The 19,414-nt window shown below is 42.7% G+C and overlaps 1 protein-coding gene across 4 annotated transcripts in view; it reads right to left on the reverse strand.

The window, feature by feature from the left end:
* Positions 1 to 957: 957 nt before the first annotated feature.
* The window catches only part of TP53BP1 (tumor protein p53 binding protein 1), a 54,428-nt gene continuing 35,971 nt past the window's right edge, over positions 958 to 19,414 (reverse strand). For 3 of the 4 annotated variants that reach the window (XM_072148367.1, XM_072148365.1, XM_072148368.1), the window contains exons 12-28: positions 17,001 to 18,789; positions 15,360 to 15,479; positions 14,618 to 14,854; positions 14,366 to 14,423; positions 13,818 to 13,910; positions 12,719 to 13,199; positions 12,138 to 12,290; positions 10,462 to 10,757; positions 9,177 to 9,356; positions 7,142 to 7,566; positions 6,504 to 6,695; positions 5,924 to 6,142; positions 4,940 to 5,143; positions 4,705 to 4,799; positions 3,123 to 3,322; positions 2,892 to 3,037; positions 958 to 1,333 (exon numbers count right to left, since the gene is read on the reverse strand). In XM_072148367.1, coding sequence (XP_072004468.1) covers positions 1,146 to 1,333; positions 2,892 to 3,037; positions 3,123 to 3,322; positions 4,705 to 4,799; positions 4,940 to 5,143; positions 5,924 to 6,142; positions 6,504 to 6,695; positions 7,142 to 7,566; positions 9,177 to 9,356; positions 10,462 to 10,757; positions 12,138 to 12,290; positions 12,719 to 13,199; positions 13,818 to 13,910; positions 14,366 to 14,423; positions 14,618 to 14,854; positions 15,360 to 15,479; positions 17,001 to 18,789 — 5,076 coding nt within the window. In that variant the 3' untranslated portion in view covers positions 958 to 1,145. The remainder of the gene's footprint in view (positions 1,334 to 2,891; positions 3,038 to 3,122; positions 3,323 to 4,704; positions 4,800 to 4,939; positions 5,144 to 5,923; positions 6,143 to 6,503; positions 6,696 to 7,141; positions 7,567 to 9,176; positions 9,357 to 10,461; positions 10,758 to 12,137; positions 12,291 to 12,718; positions 13,200 to 13,817; positions 13,911 to 14,365; positions 14,424 to 14,617; positions 14,855 to 15,359; positions 15,480 to 17,000; positions 18,790 to 19,414) is intronic. The other variant, XM_072148366.1, reaches the window with a different exon arrangement.

Consider the following 19,414-nt stretch of genomic DNA (forward strand, 5'->3'; position numbering starts at 1 on the left):
TCTGAACCAATTGGTTTGAGATTAGTTTACATTGGAGACACATTTATTTCAATTTTTTTTTGTCATTACATGGACAAGACTACTTTCATTCAGTTTCTAAACGGACTCAAAGTGCATTAGGACGGGGCTGTATAACTTTTTTTTTTACACGTAAAGAGTTGTATGGCGGCTTCTTTTCTGCACTTCATAGCGATGGTATTTACTATTCCCTGACATGTACTGGAAAAAAAATTGCAAATGCAGTGAAATTGCTGAAAAACGCATTTGCGCCGTTTTCCTGTGGGCTTGGATTGCAGCTAGCAATGAATTGGTTAAATCCAGACAGCCTCGGGTCTTTGCCGCTGCCAGATGACGTCACAGGGAGTGACTATGTGCCGCCATCGGCAATGTGCGGGTCAACACCCACGATCGGTACTAGCTAGCCTGTGAGCCCTCTCCATGCACCCGCAGCCGATCTGTGACATGCTGTTACATCACAAGCATACGTTTGGCTGCTTTGAACCGGTTTGCCTTCATTTCTAGAAGTGTCAATAGCTGTGAAACAGATTAAAACCAGCCAAACACATGGTAAACGTAAAAACATATAAGAATGGTCCAAGAACGTGACATGTGGCATTACCAACATTTAGACAATTCAAGACACTGGGTGCTGGTTGCAGAGCTCATCCGTTTTCATAGAAATCCATATGCGATTGGTCCATGGCAGGCACCCGTGCACTTTGACTCCATTTAGAAACGGAATCAAAGAGCTACGTGTGGCCGCACCCCTAAAGTTTTGTATCAAGTTATTATTTATTCACAGGATATGGAATAACAATCTGAAACTTCACTAGAACCAGTTGTAGGAAGCAGCAGATTGAACATTTGTCTTACCATAACCGTAACTATACAGATCTGCACACAGCGAGTTTCATCTTTGTCATTTATAAATATACAATACTGTACATAAAAACAGGCTTAAAACAAGTAAATCCAACATTTATTTTTTTTCATAAAAGTCCAGCAGTTAAAACTATGTACAATTAAACACATGCAAACAGTGGGGAAACCACACAAACATTTAAAACTATCTAAAACACAGTATACACAATGCAAGGAGCAGCAAAAATAAAGAAGTTGATAAAAAGGGCAGTAAAAGTCATGTCTTAGCTGGGAACATAATCGTGTTTGTACTTCGGGTGGTTCTTGTACCCAACTCTCTCCCCATGGATAAGACTCTGAATGACCCACTCAGCAGAGACCACCGGGAGGTCCAGGGCTTGGGCGCACTTTAAGATGGACTCTGGACACGATCGATCAGTCACTACAACATCGAAAACCCCCAAAGCGACATCTAGGAGAGAAGAGCACAGAGAATGGATGATGCTTTCATTGCTGTGTCCTACCTATGCACAGCCATACAGCAAGACAGCTGAAAGCTGCTACATGTTCATAGACGTCTGGGAAACGGTGTGTTGTCTGCTGAATATCACATCACTTGTGAATTTCCAGGTCATTTGTTACTTATTCTCTCATCCCCCCCCCCCCCCCCCCCCAAGGGGTAACAGTGCAGTATACGGGGAGACCACAAGTCCCACTGTGAATAGAGCACCAGTGCATCACGTGTGTGATTCACTTCTATGGAAGAATCCAGTAACATATATGTTCCACTTCACCCGAGGACTGAATTACAGCTGTATGAAAGGGGCCTTATAGTGGCAGTGATCTGGTGGGGAGTGGTGCAGCTGCATGCAAAGTATACGACATGTCCTTTATTTTGCCCGATATGTCACAGGGGTGCTTGGGTTTTCAATGATGGTGTGATGAGTGCTCACTCCCCACCCTTCACCCAGGATCCAGTCCAGACCAGCACATGGCTGTTACCTATTCAGTTATTGGCCCATAGTACAATCTTTTTGCAACCCTCTGTATAAGAGTTGGCGGAGATTAGAATCCCCCTAACCTGCACAGAACCCACCGGGAATGAGCATAACCCATTTACAATACATAGAAAATTGCTCTATACTTTAGAGAAATGGGGATGTAGACAAATACTCCCAGGAAACCGAATACTGTCTGAATATAGCAATAAGCTTGGTCGCTCCCCTTCCCAATAAGAGCCTATAACAGAGAGGAGGTCAAAACCTGTCTGGATAAATCCAAGGCCTGGAACAAAGCCTACCTGGTCCAGATGGATATACACTGCAATAAATCTATTGAGCCTCATAGCTTAGATTTTAGTCATGAGCTTCAGATCCATGTTAATAAAAGAAACCGGACAGTAATTCCCACAGTCTGTAAGAGCTTTGCCAGGTTTGGGAATCAGATGAATCTTCGCCCGACATCAGAGGCAAAGAACCACCTTCCCGGATAAAATTACACAAGGGGGTTCAAGGGACCGCCAAGCTGTCCGCAAATTGTTTATAATACAAATAATAGAATCCATCTGGACCAGGGGCAGAGAGGGCTTCACTACCTCCCAATGCCAACAGGATTTCTTCCAGAATGGCAGCATGCTCTGCAGAAAAGGGGAGCCAGAATGATTTTGAAATTAAAGCCTCCAGCTTAGTCAGGAGGATTAATATATAAGGAGGACTATAAGGATAAAACTCCATAAGAACTGCCTGGGGGGCGGGGGGCGGGGGAGTTGAGACTGGAGGCCATTAGAAAATCTAAGTTTAGGTATAGGTTCCTTATTACTACGTGGTGCAGCAGTCAGCACAAACACTGATTTCTAATATTTTCTTTTGGTTCGCCTTTTTGGCCTATTCACTATACTTCTGGTCTGGAAGAAACAAACCTGGTGACAGCTTCCCCATTTCTATATCCACTGCTAGAATTTCCACCCAAATTCCCTCTAGTGACAGTATGAAGCGGTTCAGGAGAGTATCTAACCACTCAGCAGTACTTACCTTTGTTGACGTCTGTAGAGTTGTGTTGTTTTGCAGATACCGCCCCACCCGTCATGACCACATCTGTCCACATTTCTAAAAAGTTTTCTTGCTGGTCTGACACCACAAGAAAGCGCAAACCATGAAAAGGATGCTTGGAGTCATGCCTGTAAAATCCCAATATAGACAATGCGACATAAGCCCAACAAAACCTACCAAAAATCTGTATAAAACATCCACTTAATATGTTACCATTCCAAAATCTTATCCTCTTGAAGGCTGTATCCAGCGGGAAGAAGGTAATTGTGGAAATTCTGCAGCTCGTTGGAATGACAGCTGTCATGCACCCAAATGTGAGACACACAGGGGATCCCACTGGCAAGGCACAGGAAATACTTCTGGGTGCGGCAGTGCTGGTCTGCGATCAGAAGACATTTGCTTCCAGTCTTACTCTACGGGAGAGAGCAAAATCATTTCAATGGTTTTCTACATAGTGGGGCCACCAGTGCCACCTATGCACACACAGCATGTAATGTACTGAGTTTGGAGAATTCTCACGTCAGGGCCCTAGTAAATAGCCTCTCACTCATCCAAACCAGTTCCCTGCACTCAAGAGACCCAACCAGGTCAAAACAGCGCTGTCTACAGTTTGGAATATGTTCCTTCTGGAATAAATAAACTGGTTTGGCTTTAATCCCACATCAGGTCATGAGGTTTCCTAAAAGTCATGCTTGATGGTAATGGGGCTGCCTTACAAGGTAATGGGGCTGCCGCTTTGCGGCGATCGGTTGCCATGGTAGCCCCGGGTCTTCGCTTGACCCGAGGCTGAATGGCTTCTGCCTATCCATTACAATGAGCCAATGGCTTATTGTAACGTATACTGTGCAGAAATGCCATTTACTGCAATACAGTTGTATTTCAGTATATGGTAGGAACGATCTGTTAATGTACCCTAGATGGTCTAAGAAATAGTGAAAAAAAAAGAAAAGTAAAAAAAAATGTAAAAAAATTATAAAATATAATAAACAGTAAAAATCACAAACACATTAGGTATAGCCGCATCCCAAAATGCCCAATCTATCAAAATATAAAAACTGTTATTGACGGTGGTGACCTCCGAGACGGGAAATGGCGCCCAAATGTCCGAAACGCGACTTTTACACCTTTTTTACATGATGTAAATGTAATAAAAAATGTAACAAAATGTAATAAAAAATGATCAAAATGTCGCACAGTCCTCAAAATGGTGGCAATGAAAACGTCTTTTTTGTACGCATTCGTTTAATTTTTGAAAATGTACGAGAACGCTATAAAACCTGAATAAATTTGGCATCATCGCGATTGTACCGAACCAAATAATAAAGCAGATGTGTTATTTGGAGCACAGAGTGAAAGTCGTAAAAACTGAGCCCACAAGAACGTGACACACACTTTTTTTCCCCCAATTTTTCCACATTTGAAATTTTTTTCCGGCTTCCCAGTACACGGCATGGAATAATAAATAACATCACGGGAAAGTAAAATTTGTTACGCACAAAATAAGCCCTCACACGGAAAAATTAAAAAGTTAGGGATTTTTGAAGATGGAGAGCGAGAAATGAGCAAAATACCCTACAATCTTAAGGGGTTAAAGTGGTAGGTTTCCTTTAATGGTCAGATGGTCCTACTTCACCGCCACCTTCATAGAGTATAGCTATAGCAGAAGTATACATATTCCTCTTCCCTAAGGCCATACACAAGATGGTGTGAGGGGACTTGTGCGCTTCTTGTACTGTACTATTCCACTCTCCATGTGCAGTACAGTTATTCTAGTGGGCTAACGCGCTGCACTTACCAGAGCTTCACTGAAACTAGTCAGGATTTCACCCCCTCCTGCCCGGATTTGTGCCTCTGTGTATTGTCTGTTGTAAGGAGAACTCTCCACATATTCTGCAAAAAAAAACCACATTACTTATTCCATTTACTTCCGGGACTGCACATGATTTTCCGTACAGGTTTCCCGTGTTTGGCTGAAGAGTTTAGTGTTGTTACAGAGACAAGTGGCGAGGTACTTCCACTAGAAGACATACCTTCTTCCTCCTCACTGCTGGCTTCCTTCACTGCCTGGCGATTGCCCATCTTGTCTGTGGATGTGGCTGATGTAAGAAGAACTGAGTAGCCCATAAACAACAACTTGTTCTGGGGTATTGGTCCATGTGAATTCTCCATGGCTGCCTGGTCACTGGTATCTCCACTTTCATTGGGACTCATAAATTCTCCTCCTTTAGTAGCACCTGTAAAAGGCACATCTCACTTCAGTACAAAAAAAAACATACATCAAGTCTGCACTGATCAGGCATTGGACTGTATGAGACAGAACATAACCTGTTCAAATATGTCCAGGTACAATACAGCAGACACCCAGAGTGTATGGAGAGGACTCCACACACCCTAACAGATCCGCACTATGAGAGATAAGGGACAATACGTTGATTTGCAATGGTCTGGACTGCTGGGACACCCAGGAATCCAAAGAATGGTGGTCCCATCCTCACTAATGGGCGGAGCATGTGCCCTGCCACTACTGCCAATCCTGTAGGAAAGCGGGGGGTCGGAGGGTCAATTTCTGCCATCAGTTAATTGTGAAGCAGATCATCTCTTTCCAGATCATGTATCTTATATGAGCCAGTGTTGTGGCATCATTCAGAAAGTCAACAATGAAGCAAGATATAAACTGTATAAAGTCAATGAGGTGGAGAGTTTAGCATTGAGGTCATACTCTCCCCACCTCAGAACATCCCCTCCGCTGTGATCGACATCGTGCACCAGACTTCAACTTAGCTGTTTTATTTTAGGTCAGTGTTTGTCAAGCTGTGGGTCGCGACCCCAACAAAGGTGGCCTAAAGCCCTTTGAGCCATGATTTCATTGCATTTTTGCTGTGAATCGCAGCAAAAATGCAATAAAATAAGTGTGCATTATGCACACACTAATTGCTGTGAAACCTTTCCTGTGCATAGGGGGCAGTATTATATTATTTCATCTTGAATATGGAAACATACAGAGCTACTCTTACCGGACTTTACCACACCTGATTTGCGTCCACGTTTAGCTGGAGATTTGTCATCATCTGCGCTGATCAGTTTCCGTTTACCAGAGAGAGCACCCAGGGAGCTGCGAGGGGTCTCAGATCCTTTTCGGGTCGGTGTACTTGTGCTGGATGTAATTGAGGTGGTTGAAGTACTGGTCCCGCTTACATTACTTCTCCGCTTCCGCTTTCCTTCCACAAGATTATCTGAAAGAAACCGTGTAAAATTACACTAATTGCTTACCCACTGCAGCACTGCGCTGTGTGTATATGGGCAAACACAAGGGGAAAAAAAGCGTACTTACCCTGCTGCGGCTTCCGGTTCCAGCATTGCTTCAGCTGCCTGTACAGACACTAACACTTGGCTGTGCCCCCATTGTGATAGGGTCTCACTGGAACCATTGCAGCCAATAAGCGGTGTCAAAGGGCACCACGGATTAGCCGCAGCAGATTCTGCTGTCACTTCCAGCTAAATTAGTGACAATTAACAGGCAGCAAACGCAAAGCTGGAGATTCCAAGGAACAATGGTACCTGCACATCTAGGATTCATCAACAGAAAATATATACCTAGACTTATGTCGGATCCCTTTGTTAAAGGTGTGGAAGGTTCATATGGACCGAGCCCAAACTGTTCCCGCAGCTTGTTTCCTTGTTCTAGAGACAGTATGACTGCCATTCTTTTGTACCATTTCCGCTGACCTTCCTTCTCAATACAGTAATATAGTTCTCCAGAATCCCTCCTGTGCGCCTTAACCACTCCTGAAAGACAAGCAACACATTAAGACCCACATATGCAGAATAACCTTACGGTCCACAAACCCCTATTATCTCACCACATTCATCCCAGAGAAGGAGGAATAAGTCTGGCCCCTTAGGAAGCTGTGTTCTGCAGCAGTTTGTTGGGTTGTATGTACACTCTTAACCCTTTGAAACAGACAGCAGCCCCTTGTATAACCAACTGCCAAGGCCCCAAATTATAGAGCAGCTCCTATTCCTGCCCAAGTTTGCGGTGCATCTAGTCTCTTCTTCGGTGATCAGTGAATGTGTTGACATCACATGATGATACACAGAAGACCAAATTTCCGTTGTTTGCGTCCCAAGAAGAGCATATGTTCACAATGCATCAGGGTTGGGCTACGTGAACATATTTTACTCTTAATCTGAATACAATCCCACCACTTCAATTACGTAATATATCCACATACCTGCACTAAAATATTCATCTTCTGAGAGGGCCGTCACCTCTGTGTCTAAAGGAATAGGGTCACACAATAAAATGTCTTTTCCTAAAACATCACACTCGTAACCATCATCAAACAGCAGCTTGTATTTGCCTCCTCCGACGTCTCGGGTAATGGTGCCCGAATAGAAATAGCCATTGGAAGACCATTTAGCCACAACCCTGAGCCCCACAAAACTACTGCCACTGGAGGAGTCCAGGCTCTCGTTCCTTGATGGAGTCTGAAATGGGATTTCAGGAGAGTCGCTGCGACGCATAATGGGTGTCCCAGGGCTTGTCTTGTCCCGGGCTTCTGGATGGCCAATATTTATGCGGGTGAATGGTTCTTCATCTGGAATGGCAGCTGCAGTAGAGTCCTCGCCATGGGCATGGGCGGCTGTGCCAGTTTCCCTAAAATGGTAATAAAGACTATACAAAAATCCACACACAGATACTGCTGGAGAACTGCTTGCTGGTTTTATAACTGGAAATAAACACATTTTTACAGCATTGCTGTCAAGCTACAGCAAATAAAGAGTAAAGAGAGCGGTTCAATATATGGCATTATGTGGTCCTCATCAGCAAATTTACCTAAAATGGTTGTAACAAAGGTTTCTTTCCCATCATGAACACTGAGTATATCTGTGGTCATGCACGTGCAGCTCTCTGGTCACTTTTGTGGTGGTAGTAGATACGGCTGTGCAGCCATGAGCCAGGGGTTAGGGGACCACTCACCCCTTGTCATAGCAGCTGTGCCTGGCTTTTAGGAGATCTCCCATTGTGAATACATGATTCTGTCTCATGACTTCAGACACATCTCCCCTTGCAGTAGCATTGTGGTCAGAGCTGCTCCTGTCCGCTCGGCCACGTAAGCCCACTTTCTGCAATCCAGCAGAAGTAAATAGAGAGCGCTGAGCATGCTGAGCCATCTTGGAAGTAGAAGTAAAGGGTTCAGGGGTCCAGCATTCAGGGACACACTGGATATTGCTGTCACATCTATGGATAAGCCGTGAACATTTGGCATAGGAAACCCCCTTTATTCTTAATCCCTGTATTATATTTTTGTCTATTACCCTATGAATAGTGTCATAGACTAAGCTCATGTCAAATCTCATTTAAAAGATTTTCAAAGTAGTTATTAACCTATTCTTGGGAAATATCACAATGATGAATTGATCAAACCCAAAACCCTACTGATCCACCAATGACAGAACTAACATTTTGTGGCATAAATTGCACAGCTCCATTTTAGTGGCCAAAAATGGAGACTGCATCTCTGTAGCCACCATGAATAGTTGATCAACAGGGGTTCAAGTTCTCTGATCCCCACTAATCAGATATATGATGACATATCCTAAGGGAAAGTTATTATTATCTAATACATGGAAAAGTTATCTAGAGCAGTTGTTTAAAGTGAACCTGTCACCAGAAATCTAATTTTTAGTTGGTGTTCCCAATAGCCTTCTGAATAATTTCAGTAGTTTATATAAACTTCAACTCACACTACCTGTGGCTGAGGGTATGAGCAGACACAGTCTGTGTACCTGTGTCAGGCAGGAAGTGGGGAGGGAGCTGGAGGAGAGGAGACAGACACAGGCACATAGGCTGCTGCAGCTACCTTTCCCTCCTCCGGTACTCACTGCGGACAGGGACCCAGATAATGTAAAATAATTATATAAAACTACTGAAATGATTCAGAAAAATGACAAAATCAAGATATCATAGGCTAGTGAAACTGGTCATCACTTTAAGCTATTTCGTGGAGGTGCCTAGCAGAAAGTACTATGAACGGCATGATATGCCATTTGCTCTGTAATGGTTGTAAATGCTTTGAAAGTTTGGCAGGCTGGCATCGCTGTGTATGCAGAGTGGGCAGTGGAGCCAATGTATAGTTACAAGGAGCAACATTTTCCTTTCAGCTATACAGTTTTAGGCCTGGAAACAATATAGCATAGAAATCCATATAATAAATATGGTTACTTGGGAAATGGCATGTTTTACATAATAAAATATGTACATACCTTGATCCAGCTCCTCGAAAAGGTGGACGACCCCTCCGTCCTCTTCCACGAGGTGTAAGGGGAGCTTTAGCGCCTGGTCGGTTTCCTAGGGGGGCATCTGCATCATCGTCACTCACTTGCATCCCTGTTTGTCTTCCCAGTCGGTGTGAGGGTCCTGGCTGGGTGGCCACTTTCCTAGGACTGTAAAATGGAAGAGAAGACGACCAATTATCTTATGGCTCTACAATTAACAGAGACATCATTGCCTATAATTGCCTACGATTCCGTTAAAAGGGACACAGTTATTTTTACCACAGTAAATTACTTTCCCCCTCCGTTAGGATATGGAATGTCCTCTCTAGAATTCTCTCTTTTATGTCAAATCTGTCCTGTTTACCCATGAAAAAAAATCTCCTCTGTTCATTTTTACATGAATTTAGAGAAGAGTCATATTTGTCTGAGTGTCAAGTTTTAGAGTCTGCAGGAGTCGTGTCACTTCAGAAAACATGCTTTAAACATAAGAATCTCATTTTTCAGATTGCTGGTGGTTCTGTGGGAATGTGAGCTGCAGATCAAGTTCCAACCTATGTATGTAGCTTTCTGCATCTTCGGTTCTGTAGATTATAGGACCACAAGACAGATCATGTGAAAGAGGCACATTCATTAGGGATCTATTATATTACTGGAGCCCAGCAGGGACCTTTCAACCCCTTCAGGACTTAACCATTTAAGGACTTTAGGACCAAGACCTTTTCTCTTTACACACAGTACTTCAAAATTAGTTAAAATTTGGATGATATTTTTTGTGTTTAGTTAAGAAAAAATCAGAACTTTGAAACTGCTGAATTTTTGCCCAAGTTCTTATTTTTCTGCTTTTCAGGCAGATGTTTATAAAGGTTTTTGGGTGCTATGACTAACATTTTCCAAATCTCTGCTTTATATCAACATGACTTTATATGCATTCTGACTTTGTTCTAGATTGTTAGGAGGATCAGAATTTTTGGTGCAATTTTTCACATTTTATGCAAATTGCCAAAACCCATATTTAGAGGCGCCTGCTCAGGTTTAAGTGACTTTGAAAGGTCCAAATAAAAGTAAAACCTGTAAATTATTGCTGTAGATGTATGAAAAAAAATTAACTTTAAAGAAGTTTGTTAATTCTTTAGGCGTTTCACAGCTGTTAGCTGTTACTGCTGGGATCGCGTCATGGTGCTATAACTACCCGTACAGTTACATCAGGGTGCGGGAAGGGGTTAAATATGATAATTTTTTTTTTTTTTTGCCGGAGAAGTCGTCACCCAAGTACCTCAGTTTTCCAACACTTCCTCGTCCGCTGGGTATGGCAAAGTCTCCGGCGTCCATGTGGCCACTTTTTCCTTTCCCTGCAGTTGATCTTCCTCGGTCAATACTACTGCCACTAGTGCTCTGCCCTGCAGAAAGCCCACTACTTGCTCCACTAGAAGTACGCTGGAGGCTTGAAGCTTTGGATGAAATGGAACTGATATCTGCAAGGTCTCCAGAAGTCAGAGACGAGACCACAGTCCTGGACGGCGACAATTCATTTTCATATTCGTGAGATTCTATTACTGGCTCCTCAGCCTCCTGGAACAAGACAGAAGGTTGTGAAATATCTTAGGTACAAGTATAGAAACCCTGAAGAGCAACTGGGAGAAGGGACAAAATAGGGACATTTACGCAGCTAAACGTGCCAGAATTCTAGGCCAATATCTACGCATTAGACATTGGAAAGAAGTAATCAAGCCAATAGTTGTGTAAAATTTCATGTCAGACAATCATCATATGTGTCTTTTTATATAGTGTATGTAAACTTCTGGTTTTTACTGGAGGTGGAATAGCCGAATTGTGTCCTTACCGAGTAGCTGCATTAAACAAAATCGTCTTAAAATGCAGATACTCTGTAAGGGCAACTCGGCTATTCCACCTCCAGTGAAAACCAGAAGTTTACATACACTATAAGAAAAGACACATATGATGATTGTCTGACAGGAAATCAGAATAAACCCTTTTCATTTTAGGTCAATTAGAATTTGCCAGAATTATTTATAAATGTGCCAAATGCCAGAATAATGGGAGAGAATTTTTAAAGGCATTTTAAGAGCTGTGTGCAAAGTCAAAAGTTTCCATACATGTCATTAGTATTTAATAGTATTACCCTTGCCCTGTATGACTTAGGTCAAACGTTTTGGATATCCTTCCATAATCGCTAGTAGGCAATTGGGCCAAATTAACTCAAAATGAGCATTATTAATGAATTCCCCATTTTGATTCGGTCGTTTTGATATATAATATGTATAGTCTCAAGCACATGCGCGACTATGGCGATGCTTTCTATAGTGTAGCGGGGGATTTTTGGGAATGTGTATTTTATGGATATTTATTCAAATTTTGTGTGTGTGTTTTTACTTCATATGTCTCTCCCATGAGGTCACAAAAGACTCCTGGGGGACAATTTCAGTTTTTTTTCTTTTACAAGTTTTCCCCTGTAACTGGAGCTTCTATAAGAGCCTCAGTTACAGGGGAAATGACCACCTCTGACTGGTGGTGCTGATCAGAACTGTACGGTGTCTAATTAGACCCAGCAGCTCTGGTTAACTCCTTTAGACCCGGCATAGAAGACATAGCAATCTTGGTGTATGTAAACTTCTGACAATTTTTTAAGGCATTTTCATGGCTTTCAGCAATCTCTCATTATTCTGGATTTTGGGGAATCCTAATTGACCTAAAACTTGAACGGTTTATTCTAATTTCATGACACATTTCAATTCCCATGTTTCCAAGCACAGAGCTCCCCATGCCTACAATTACTGAATAAATTAGAAGTCAGATCATTTTTGTTTTATATTCTAATAATCTGCTTCTTACAAATTTAAACCAATCTGAGTGACTGCTAAGGATAGAATGGACACTGCATAGTTACACATATAAAAGGCAAGAAATCACATATCAAGTGGAAAGGTTTACCTCCACAACTTTGCGGTCCACCTCTGCTCCATCAATGTAATATACATCTGTGATAACACGAGTGACCACCGTGCGGACCTCCCGAATTGTGCGAACATGCCGATGTACACTCCGGCCAGGAGGAGGGCGAGGTAACTCGAAATCATCCTCTCCCTTGGGAGAAAACAATATTGTAAATACACTTGTAAAATGTCAGTTCAATACAAAGTTCCCTAATGGGAGGGAGCAGTGGATGGCGGAAGTGTCCCATCTGTTCTGTAATGTAAATAATTATAGAAACAGAAGAGAGCAAGAAATAAATGACTTCTTATACTAAACTCAGCTTCTCCTGCTCTATAACATGTTGCCAGCAGATCCCTGGTTATGGTGGCAAATTCACCTATATATAGCAGGAGGTACCGTATATACTTAAATATAAGCAGAGACACCTAATTTTCACAAAAAAAACCGAGAAAAACCTATTGACTGGAACAGAAGTCTATTATTTCTATATACCTAAATATAAGCCAAGTGCTGAAAAACTGGGCTCATACAGTAATTTGCATACAGCAATTTACATGGTTCTCACATACTACAGTTACCTGACTGTGCACAGATTCTGTGTCATCTTCATGTCCCTGTTTTTCTGATTTTTCTTTCGGGTTCCCATCTTGATGATGTTGTAGACTGGACCCTCCCCCATCCTTTGCGGTCTGACTGGACACAATGTCTGTCTGGGTTGAGGAGGACACCACCACGGCTTGACGTTCCGATACATTCACAGTTTGAACTTCTTTATTTCTACAGTCTAAAGATAAATGTTCCTCAGAGTTGGACTGTTGGGAGGACGATGGAACAGGCGTCTTTTTCCGGTCTCTCTCTTCCTCTTTTCTACAATCTTGTTGGTTTTCCTCCACATAATGCTCTGTTTCCATGGGCTCTGGACCACAGGACAAGTCCTGGACAGAGCTTTCTGGGACAGAGCGCTGATCTGTGACCTGTTCACTGCAGATTTCTTTCATGTTTTGTGAAGCAATAGATGTTCCATCTTTTTCTTTGCTGGAGAACTGGAATGGACTTCCCCTGCAATGTGGGATATTATCAGTTCTACAGTCTACACCGACCAGAGATTTCAGATTCATGATGGATCATACGGAAACCCAATAAGGAGCGAATCTATACAGACCTAGATTTAATCACACAGGTGCCATCACTATATTCTTTAGCCCATTCGGAATGAGGCCCTGTTAGGCTATTGTTTTTTTTTTTTAATTTCCACATTCCGATTGCAATACATTTATAATATTTTAGGAACATTACAAACATTTTAGTTTTTTTTTTAAATAAATGGCAAAGTAATGGCAATCTGGACATAATGACTATAATGGAAACTCATCTGGGCCCCCTGATGTTGTCATGATTTGACCGCATAATATTTCTGTATGTTGAACCAACATAAGGGTCCATTTCACGGGCTGAAAACGATTGTCTGCAGTCGGCCAAACTTTGCTATTGGTACTGGAAAGTTAAAGGCAGATGTGTGGTGTATAATACAGCAGGCACCTACCCTGTAAAGAGAGGACAAGGCCCGTGATCCCTCTCCATACACCCTTGGTATATTTATGATCAAATATTTTCCAGAAATAAACACTGTAGAAGATTTTTTAAGTGATAAACTTATACTAGTTTTTTGATATATACCTGACTGGTGTAGTGGGTAACTGATGACTTCTTGACTCTTCTTCACGATGTACTTCACAAACCCGTAAGAACACAGATGGGGAGTTCTCGGTGCTAGAGAAGAAATAAGGTTTCATTCTATTGCAAACACTGGCTTGAACAAGAGAAAAGGAGCTGTCCTGCATTCTACACGACTATAGCTTTATCAATACCATGTTATTAGTTTTTCAATTTTTTCCCTTTAGGAGATCAGTAACAACGTGTATGACAAGAGTAAAAACAGAGAGAGCAGCAATGGTGTCTATCTCACTCATACTGTTCCATGTGACTGTTTGTACTCTGAAATGTAATATTATATTTTTATATGATATGTAAAGCGCTACGGAATTTGATGGCGCTATATAAATAAAGATTATTATTATTATTATCAATAGGCTGTCTATGTATGTAGAAGTCATGTCATACACCATGTCCATTGCTGCTATTGTCTACCCTTTTATGCAAATAATCCAAAAATAACCAAAGCTATTAGCAGAAGAACAACTCCATATAGCAGCTAGAATTGTTACCTGGCTGTGCCCCCATCCGCAGTGCTTGTTCCATTGGTTTTCTCAGCAACAGGAGGTTCTGAGAATGGAAGAAAAGATGGAAATAATCAGCTATCACATCAAAAACAGGATAATGTAACAGCAGATATTGCCCCCATGATTTTAAATTTTTTTCAAATAAATTCTCATTTGCCACTCATCCGAGTCACTTTTTTTTATATTGCCCCCATCTAGTCATTGTCCTTCTGACATTTTACAGTGTTGTATTCTTACTTTCCAAACTAAACTGTGGAGCACCCTGGCTCTCCTCATGTACAGGTGTAATAAGTTTCATTCGGAGACACAGCTTCCCATCAGCATCGGAGGCAGAGCCAGAATTCCCGCGGTCACTTTCCTCAGACACGTCAGTGGTTACCATGGCGCTCTCCACCGTAACGTCGTTGGTCGCTACATTGCTCTCAGATGTGACATCACTGGTCGCCAGCGTGCTGTCTGGACAGCCTCCAACCACTGAAATAGCGGAAATACGTAAGTAAGGCTTATCCTCAGCATAAAGGATGTACCTTAAGAGATAATCCTTTGATTTAAAAAGCAAAGGTCCCCTGTAAAAATGGCACCAAAGTAAGCAGCTCCTAGTGATGCAACAGTGTTACACTTCTAGGAAACCTCTGATAACACGAACAGACACTTTCGTGCTGTACATTAGAAACCGAGCTGTAAGTGGTCGGGCTTATTCATGACCCTGAGGGGTCAGGGCTAGGGGCGGTGACTGCCTTTGAAGCAGAGCCTCAGACTGCCCCCCTCATGAATATGACCAACCACTTACAGCGCGGTCCGATGTTTTCTGTTGAACAGTGCGGCAGTGTCTGCTATCGTTATTGGAGGTTTCTGTTGTAGTTACTAGGAGTTGCTTACTTTAGTAAGCAGCTCCTAGTGCTGTTTTTACAGGTTACAGGTCCTCTTTATACAGGCCATGGATCCTCCAATTACATGTGCATTAAAATAACCATCTTACCTATTGGGGTACTATGTCTTCGTGGCCCCCTTTTCAACTGGCCAATCATAGGAGGTGTAACACTGCTTATCGGCTGAATTAAGTCCCCTTCCTTTGGCAGGGTAAAATGGAATGGTGTTTCTAGCAAGACAGAAAGCCATCAAAGTCATCCACCAACATTGCATTTATTTAATTATTTTATAGACAATGGACAATTACATTCACCTTCGAAAAAGCCCAGCCAAACCAACGATGGTGAACTAGGCCTTTTGGGTGTCATTGGGTCCCATCATCTTAAACATTCAGGGCTTTTATTACTTTACGGGGAGAAAAATTGAGGTGAGGGCACATAATGAGATTTGCTGGCGCTTTATTAAAAAGGATTTTATGGCACGTGGCCTGACCGTCATGGCAATTGAACGTTTGTGAGCAGAGCTCCGTTCAGTGCCGCAGCACACAGGACAACTATATGCAGTCGGATGTGGAAATCTACGCCTAGTAGTCTCCACGGGAAGTCAGCCATCTCTCCCTCCTTTCCTCCACCTGTGCTGGCCTGACAGCAGCACGGCCCTCAGTCTCTCCTCCTGGCGGATGGTCATCATACAAGCCCGAAGCGGCACCCAAACGTCCAAAGGTGCCAAATACCAGACAGCTCTCACCCCCTGCCTTGCTATCCCTGCTGGGCAAAGCCCTGGACCAAGGGAACTCTGCTCCGCAGGCTGGGTTTCGACATCACGCACTGACTCTGGACGCCCCTCAGGGACCATGTGCGCAGGAGCGCCATTACATGGTACAGAGAAGCCTGCTGCCAGGCGAGTCCACCACCCCACTCCTGTAGCCACTTGCCCAAGGGGACGTGAGCTCCCACCCCAATTGGTGAAAAAAGAGGAGCTTCCAGCCCCCCATCCAAGTACCCTCACATTGAGGCTGCATCTGCTACTGCCCATTTAAGGGGCCCCACAGGGCTTATCCACCTCCACCCTGTCAACCTCCACTCTGCCCACAGACTTCTACCCCCTTCTTCTGATGTTGCCAGAAGAAGGAGGCACCCAGAGCTCCAGGTCTTATTTGCTCTCCTTTCTACGAAAGTGGATTTAGATGCTGATCTCAGAAACACCTAGCCACAGGCCCTGGGCCAAGTGCCCCTTCTGCAATGAGGGAGACTCTTCTTAACCTGCAAGCGACCCCAATCACGCTGCCCACCAACAAGCCCTTCTAAAATGGACAACCTGGAGAACTGTAATAGAAGAAACAACATCAGGGTACAGGGGTTCCCTGAGGCTATGCAAGCATCTGAACTTCTGCCTACTACAACAGGCATCTTTTGTATGCTACTCAACAGGCCAGTGGACACTCCGGTTGAAATAGAGCGAGCAAACTGTTCTCCAAGAGCCCGTAACACTGATCCTTCCAGACCTTAACACGTGATATGCAGGTTCCACTGCAGGATTCTGTGCGTGTTTTCACTGACCTAAGTCTGTAATTCGTACATGCATATTATATTTAACTGCCTAGAATGTGACTTTATGCTGCGCTTTTGTGCTCTAGTTTTAATCTTAATGTCCTGTATTTTTATCAATCATCTACCATGCATATCTTATTCGCATTTGCCAATAAAATCTTTGATAAAAAAAAAAGTGGGACAGTCTAGCCATGACTTACCACTAGAGCTTTCACATAGACTACGAGCGGACTGCTCAGTTTTCTCTTGGAATTCTGAATCCGCTCCTTGAGCCTCATCTTCACAAGAAGCAATGGATGCATCATCTACACTTTTATTAAACACTGTTGTTTTCTGAGGAGATGTCAATTCAAGTTTCTCCTGCGACTCTTTCCGATGTTCTTTGAGGTCAGCTTCTGAAACCAGCTCTGTGTTCGGGGGTCTCGTCACATTAAGCTTCTCTGCATTTAAGTCAGTGTACCGGTCCAGTAATGTAGCATTAGATGGGTTTTCTTGATCATTTGCAGGGGCTATGTTATGTTGTATTGCAGGAAAATTAAATTGTACATTTTTTATGGAGTCAGGGACATCTTTAGACAAGGGATTGGACTCTCTTCTATCTGGTGCATCTTCTACTATGTCTACAGGGCTACATGGGTTGTTAGTCTGTTCTACAAACAACCCACTGATAACTTTATCCTCTTGCTTTTCAATATGATCTGGTTTTTCTAGCGGGTCTGGATATTTTTGGGTTAAGTCTTCCATAACACCGCCACCTGAATCCCTGGGCAGGATACAGTCCTGTGATTTTGTATCCTTTTTGGTCAAATTCGACTCTTGGTCTATTAGTTTTGCAAACTCTGGAGTTTCAGGCACAGAGCGCTCTTCATTTTCACTTTCTCCAAGCTCTCGATTTGTAATTGGAGCCAACGGCGAGGCAGGAAGTTTTGGAACCGGGGAATTTAATAACTTATTACATTCGTCTGTAGTGTCTTCTGCTTCACTTTTTATATTGTCTACCTCACAGATTTGCTTTGGCTTCTCTAATACTTCAACAGGACTGGCTTTCGGCACTTCACTTACATGCTTTTGGAAACTTTGGGGTCCAACCTCCAATCCCCCGTCGGCAGGAGCAGAGTTGTCACATTCATTGTTTCCATGTAGCAGAGGTACATCAGAAGGTAAAGGCAACACACAAGGCACAGACTTTATGTGCTTTACATCATCACATTTATTTTCTGGTTGTTGATCTTCAGCAGTCTTATAATCGAGTTTTCTTTCAACATCTTGAGAATCTGCACTCAGCTCCACCTCCATGGCTTCCTCAGGCTCTGCATCATCCGGACAAGGATGCTGAGTCTCTGAAAGAGCGAGATTGAGAGCATCTTTCTGGTGATCGACTTCTATAGCTTCATTATCATCATTAGGAGTCTCAGGAACTTCATCAACGTCCCCAGAAAGACTCTCAACAGTAGAATCTAACTTTTGCTCAGAGACCTCCTGATCTAAAATGCTTAACGACGCTTCTGAACTTAAAGATGGCATCAATACATTCTGACTACCAGCATCGTTAGTTTGGCCAACACAATCTTTATTGTCATTAAAACTGATGTCAGAAATGGCACTTTGTTCACTTTTCGTTTGAGGATCTTCATGAGCCGAAGCATTAAACTGTGAAGTATGTACACTACCTTGGCTTTCTTGGCACAAATCTGCTGGTAGATTACTGTCTCTTATAGAAAGAGGAGCTTCACTTTCATCCTCTTCAATTTGTGTCGCTCCACTAATATCTTTTGCGTGTGAGCTGTCCGTTTCCATAAGTTCACTTGTAGACAACATTAGATTACATTCTTCTTCTGCATTTTCATGGGACAATCTTGTGTTGATTTCATAGGTTTCGGACTTCCCACTAGGACCTCCGGGACTTTCAGAACCTTTAGGGAACTGCAGTTGGTCGCTTTGCTCTCTGGTAACAGAGTCTTCAAGGCTTGGAGTTGGTATAAACACATCCTGAAAAATAATCGGGAGATCTTTGTCACAACTCAATGTACAGAACCATATTCTGTGTAAGGATATTATGAGGACATTTACTAAATCAAGCCTGATCTATAAATGATATTCTGTATACACGATGAAAATGTCTCGCAATGGAATATCATCTCCAATGCAGTAGAAATGGAAAAAAAAAAATTTGGGTTTTACTGGGTAGAACATTGTAAACTCTCTGAGCGCGATGCCATGTGTCACGTTTATGGACCATTTTAAAGCATGCATTTTCAGTCCGCAAGCGCTTTTAAAACGAATGCGTTTTTGAAGGTTTACCATGTGTTTGGCTGGTTTTAATCCGTTTCAAAGCTGCCTACCCTTCTAGAAATTAAGACAAACAGGTTCATAGCAGCCAAACGCATGATAAACACTCAAAAATGCTTCCTTTTTAAAACAGACTCAAAATGCATGCTTTAAAAATGTCCAAAAACGTGACGTGTGGCATCACCCTAAAGCTGTGGAATGAAGGTTGTAAATGATCACCAATCCACACCACAGGTGATCAGTGTCGAATTGATGGAGGTTCAAAACCAACCTATCACAAAAAAATGGGTCCATGACGCCCTATTTGAATAGAGCAGCAGATGAA

Source organism: Engystomops pustulosus, chromosome 4 (genome assembly GCF_040894005.1).
Source record: "Engystomops pustulosus chromosome 4, aEngPut4.maternal, whole genome shotgun sequence".
Classification (NCBI taxonomy): domain Eukaryota; kingdom Metazoa; phylum Chordata; class Amphibia; order Anura; family Leptodactylidae; genus Engystomops; species Engystomops pustulosus.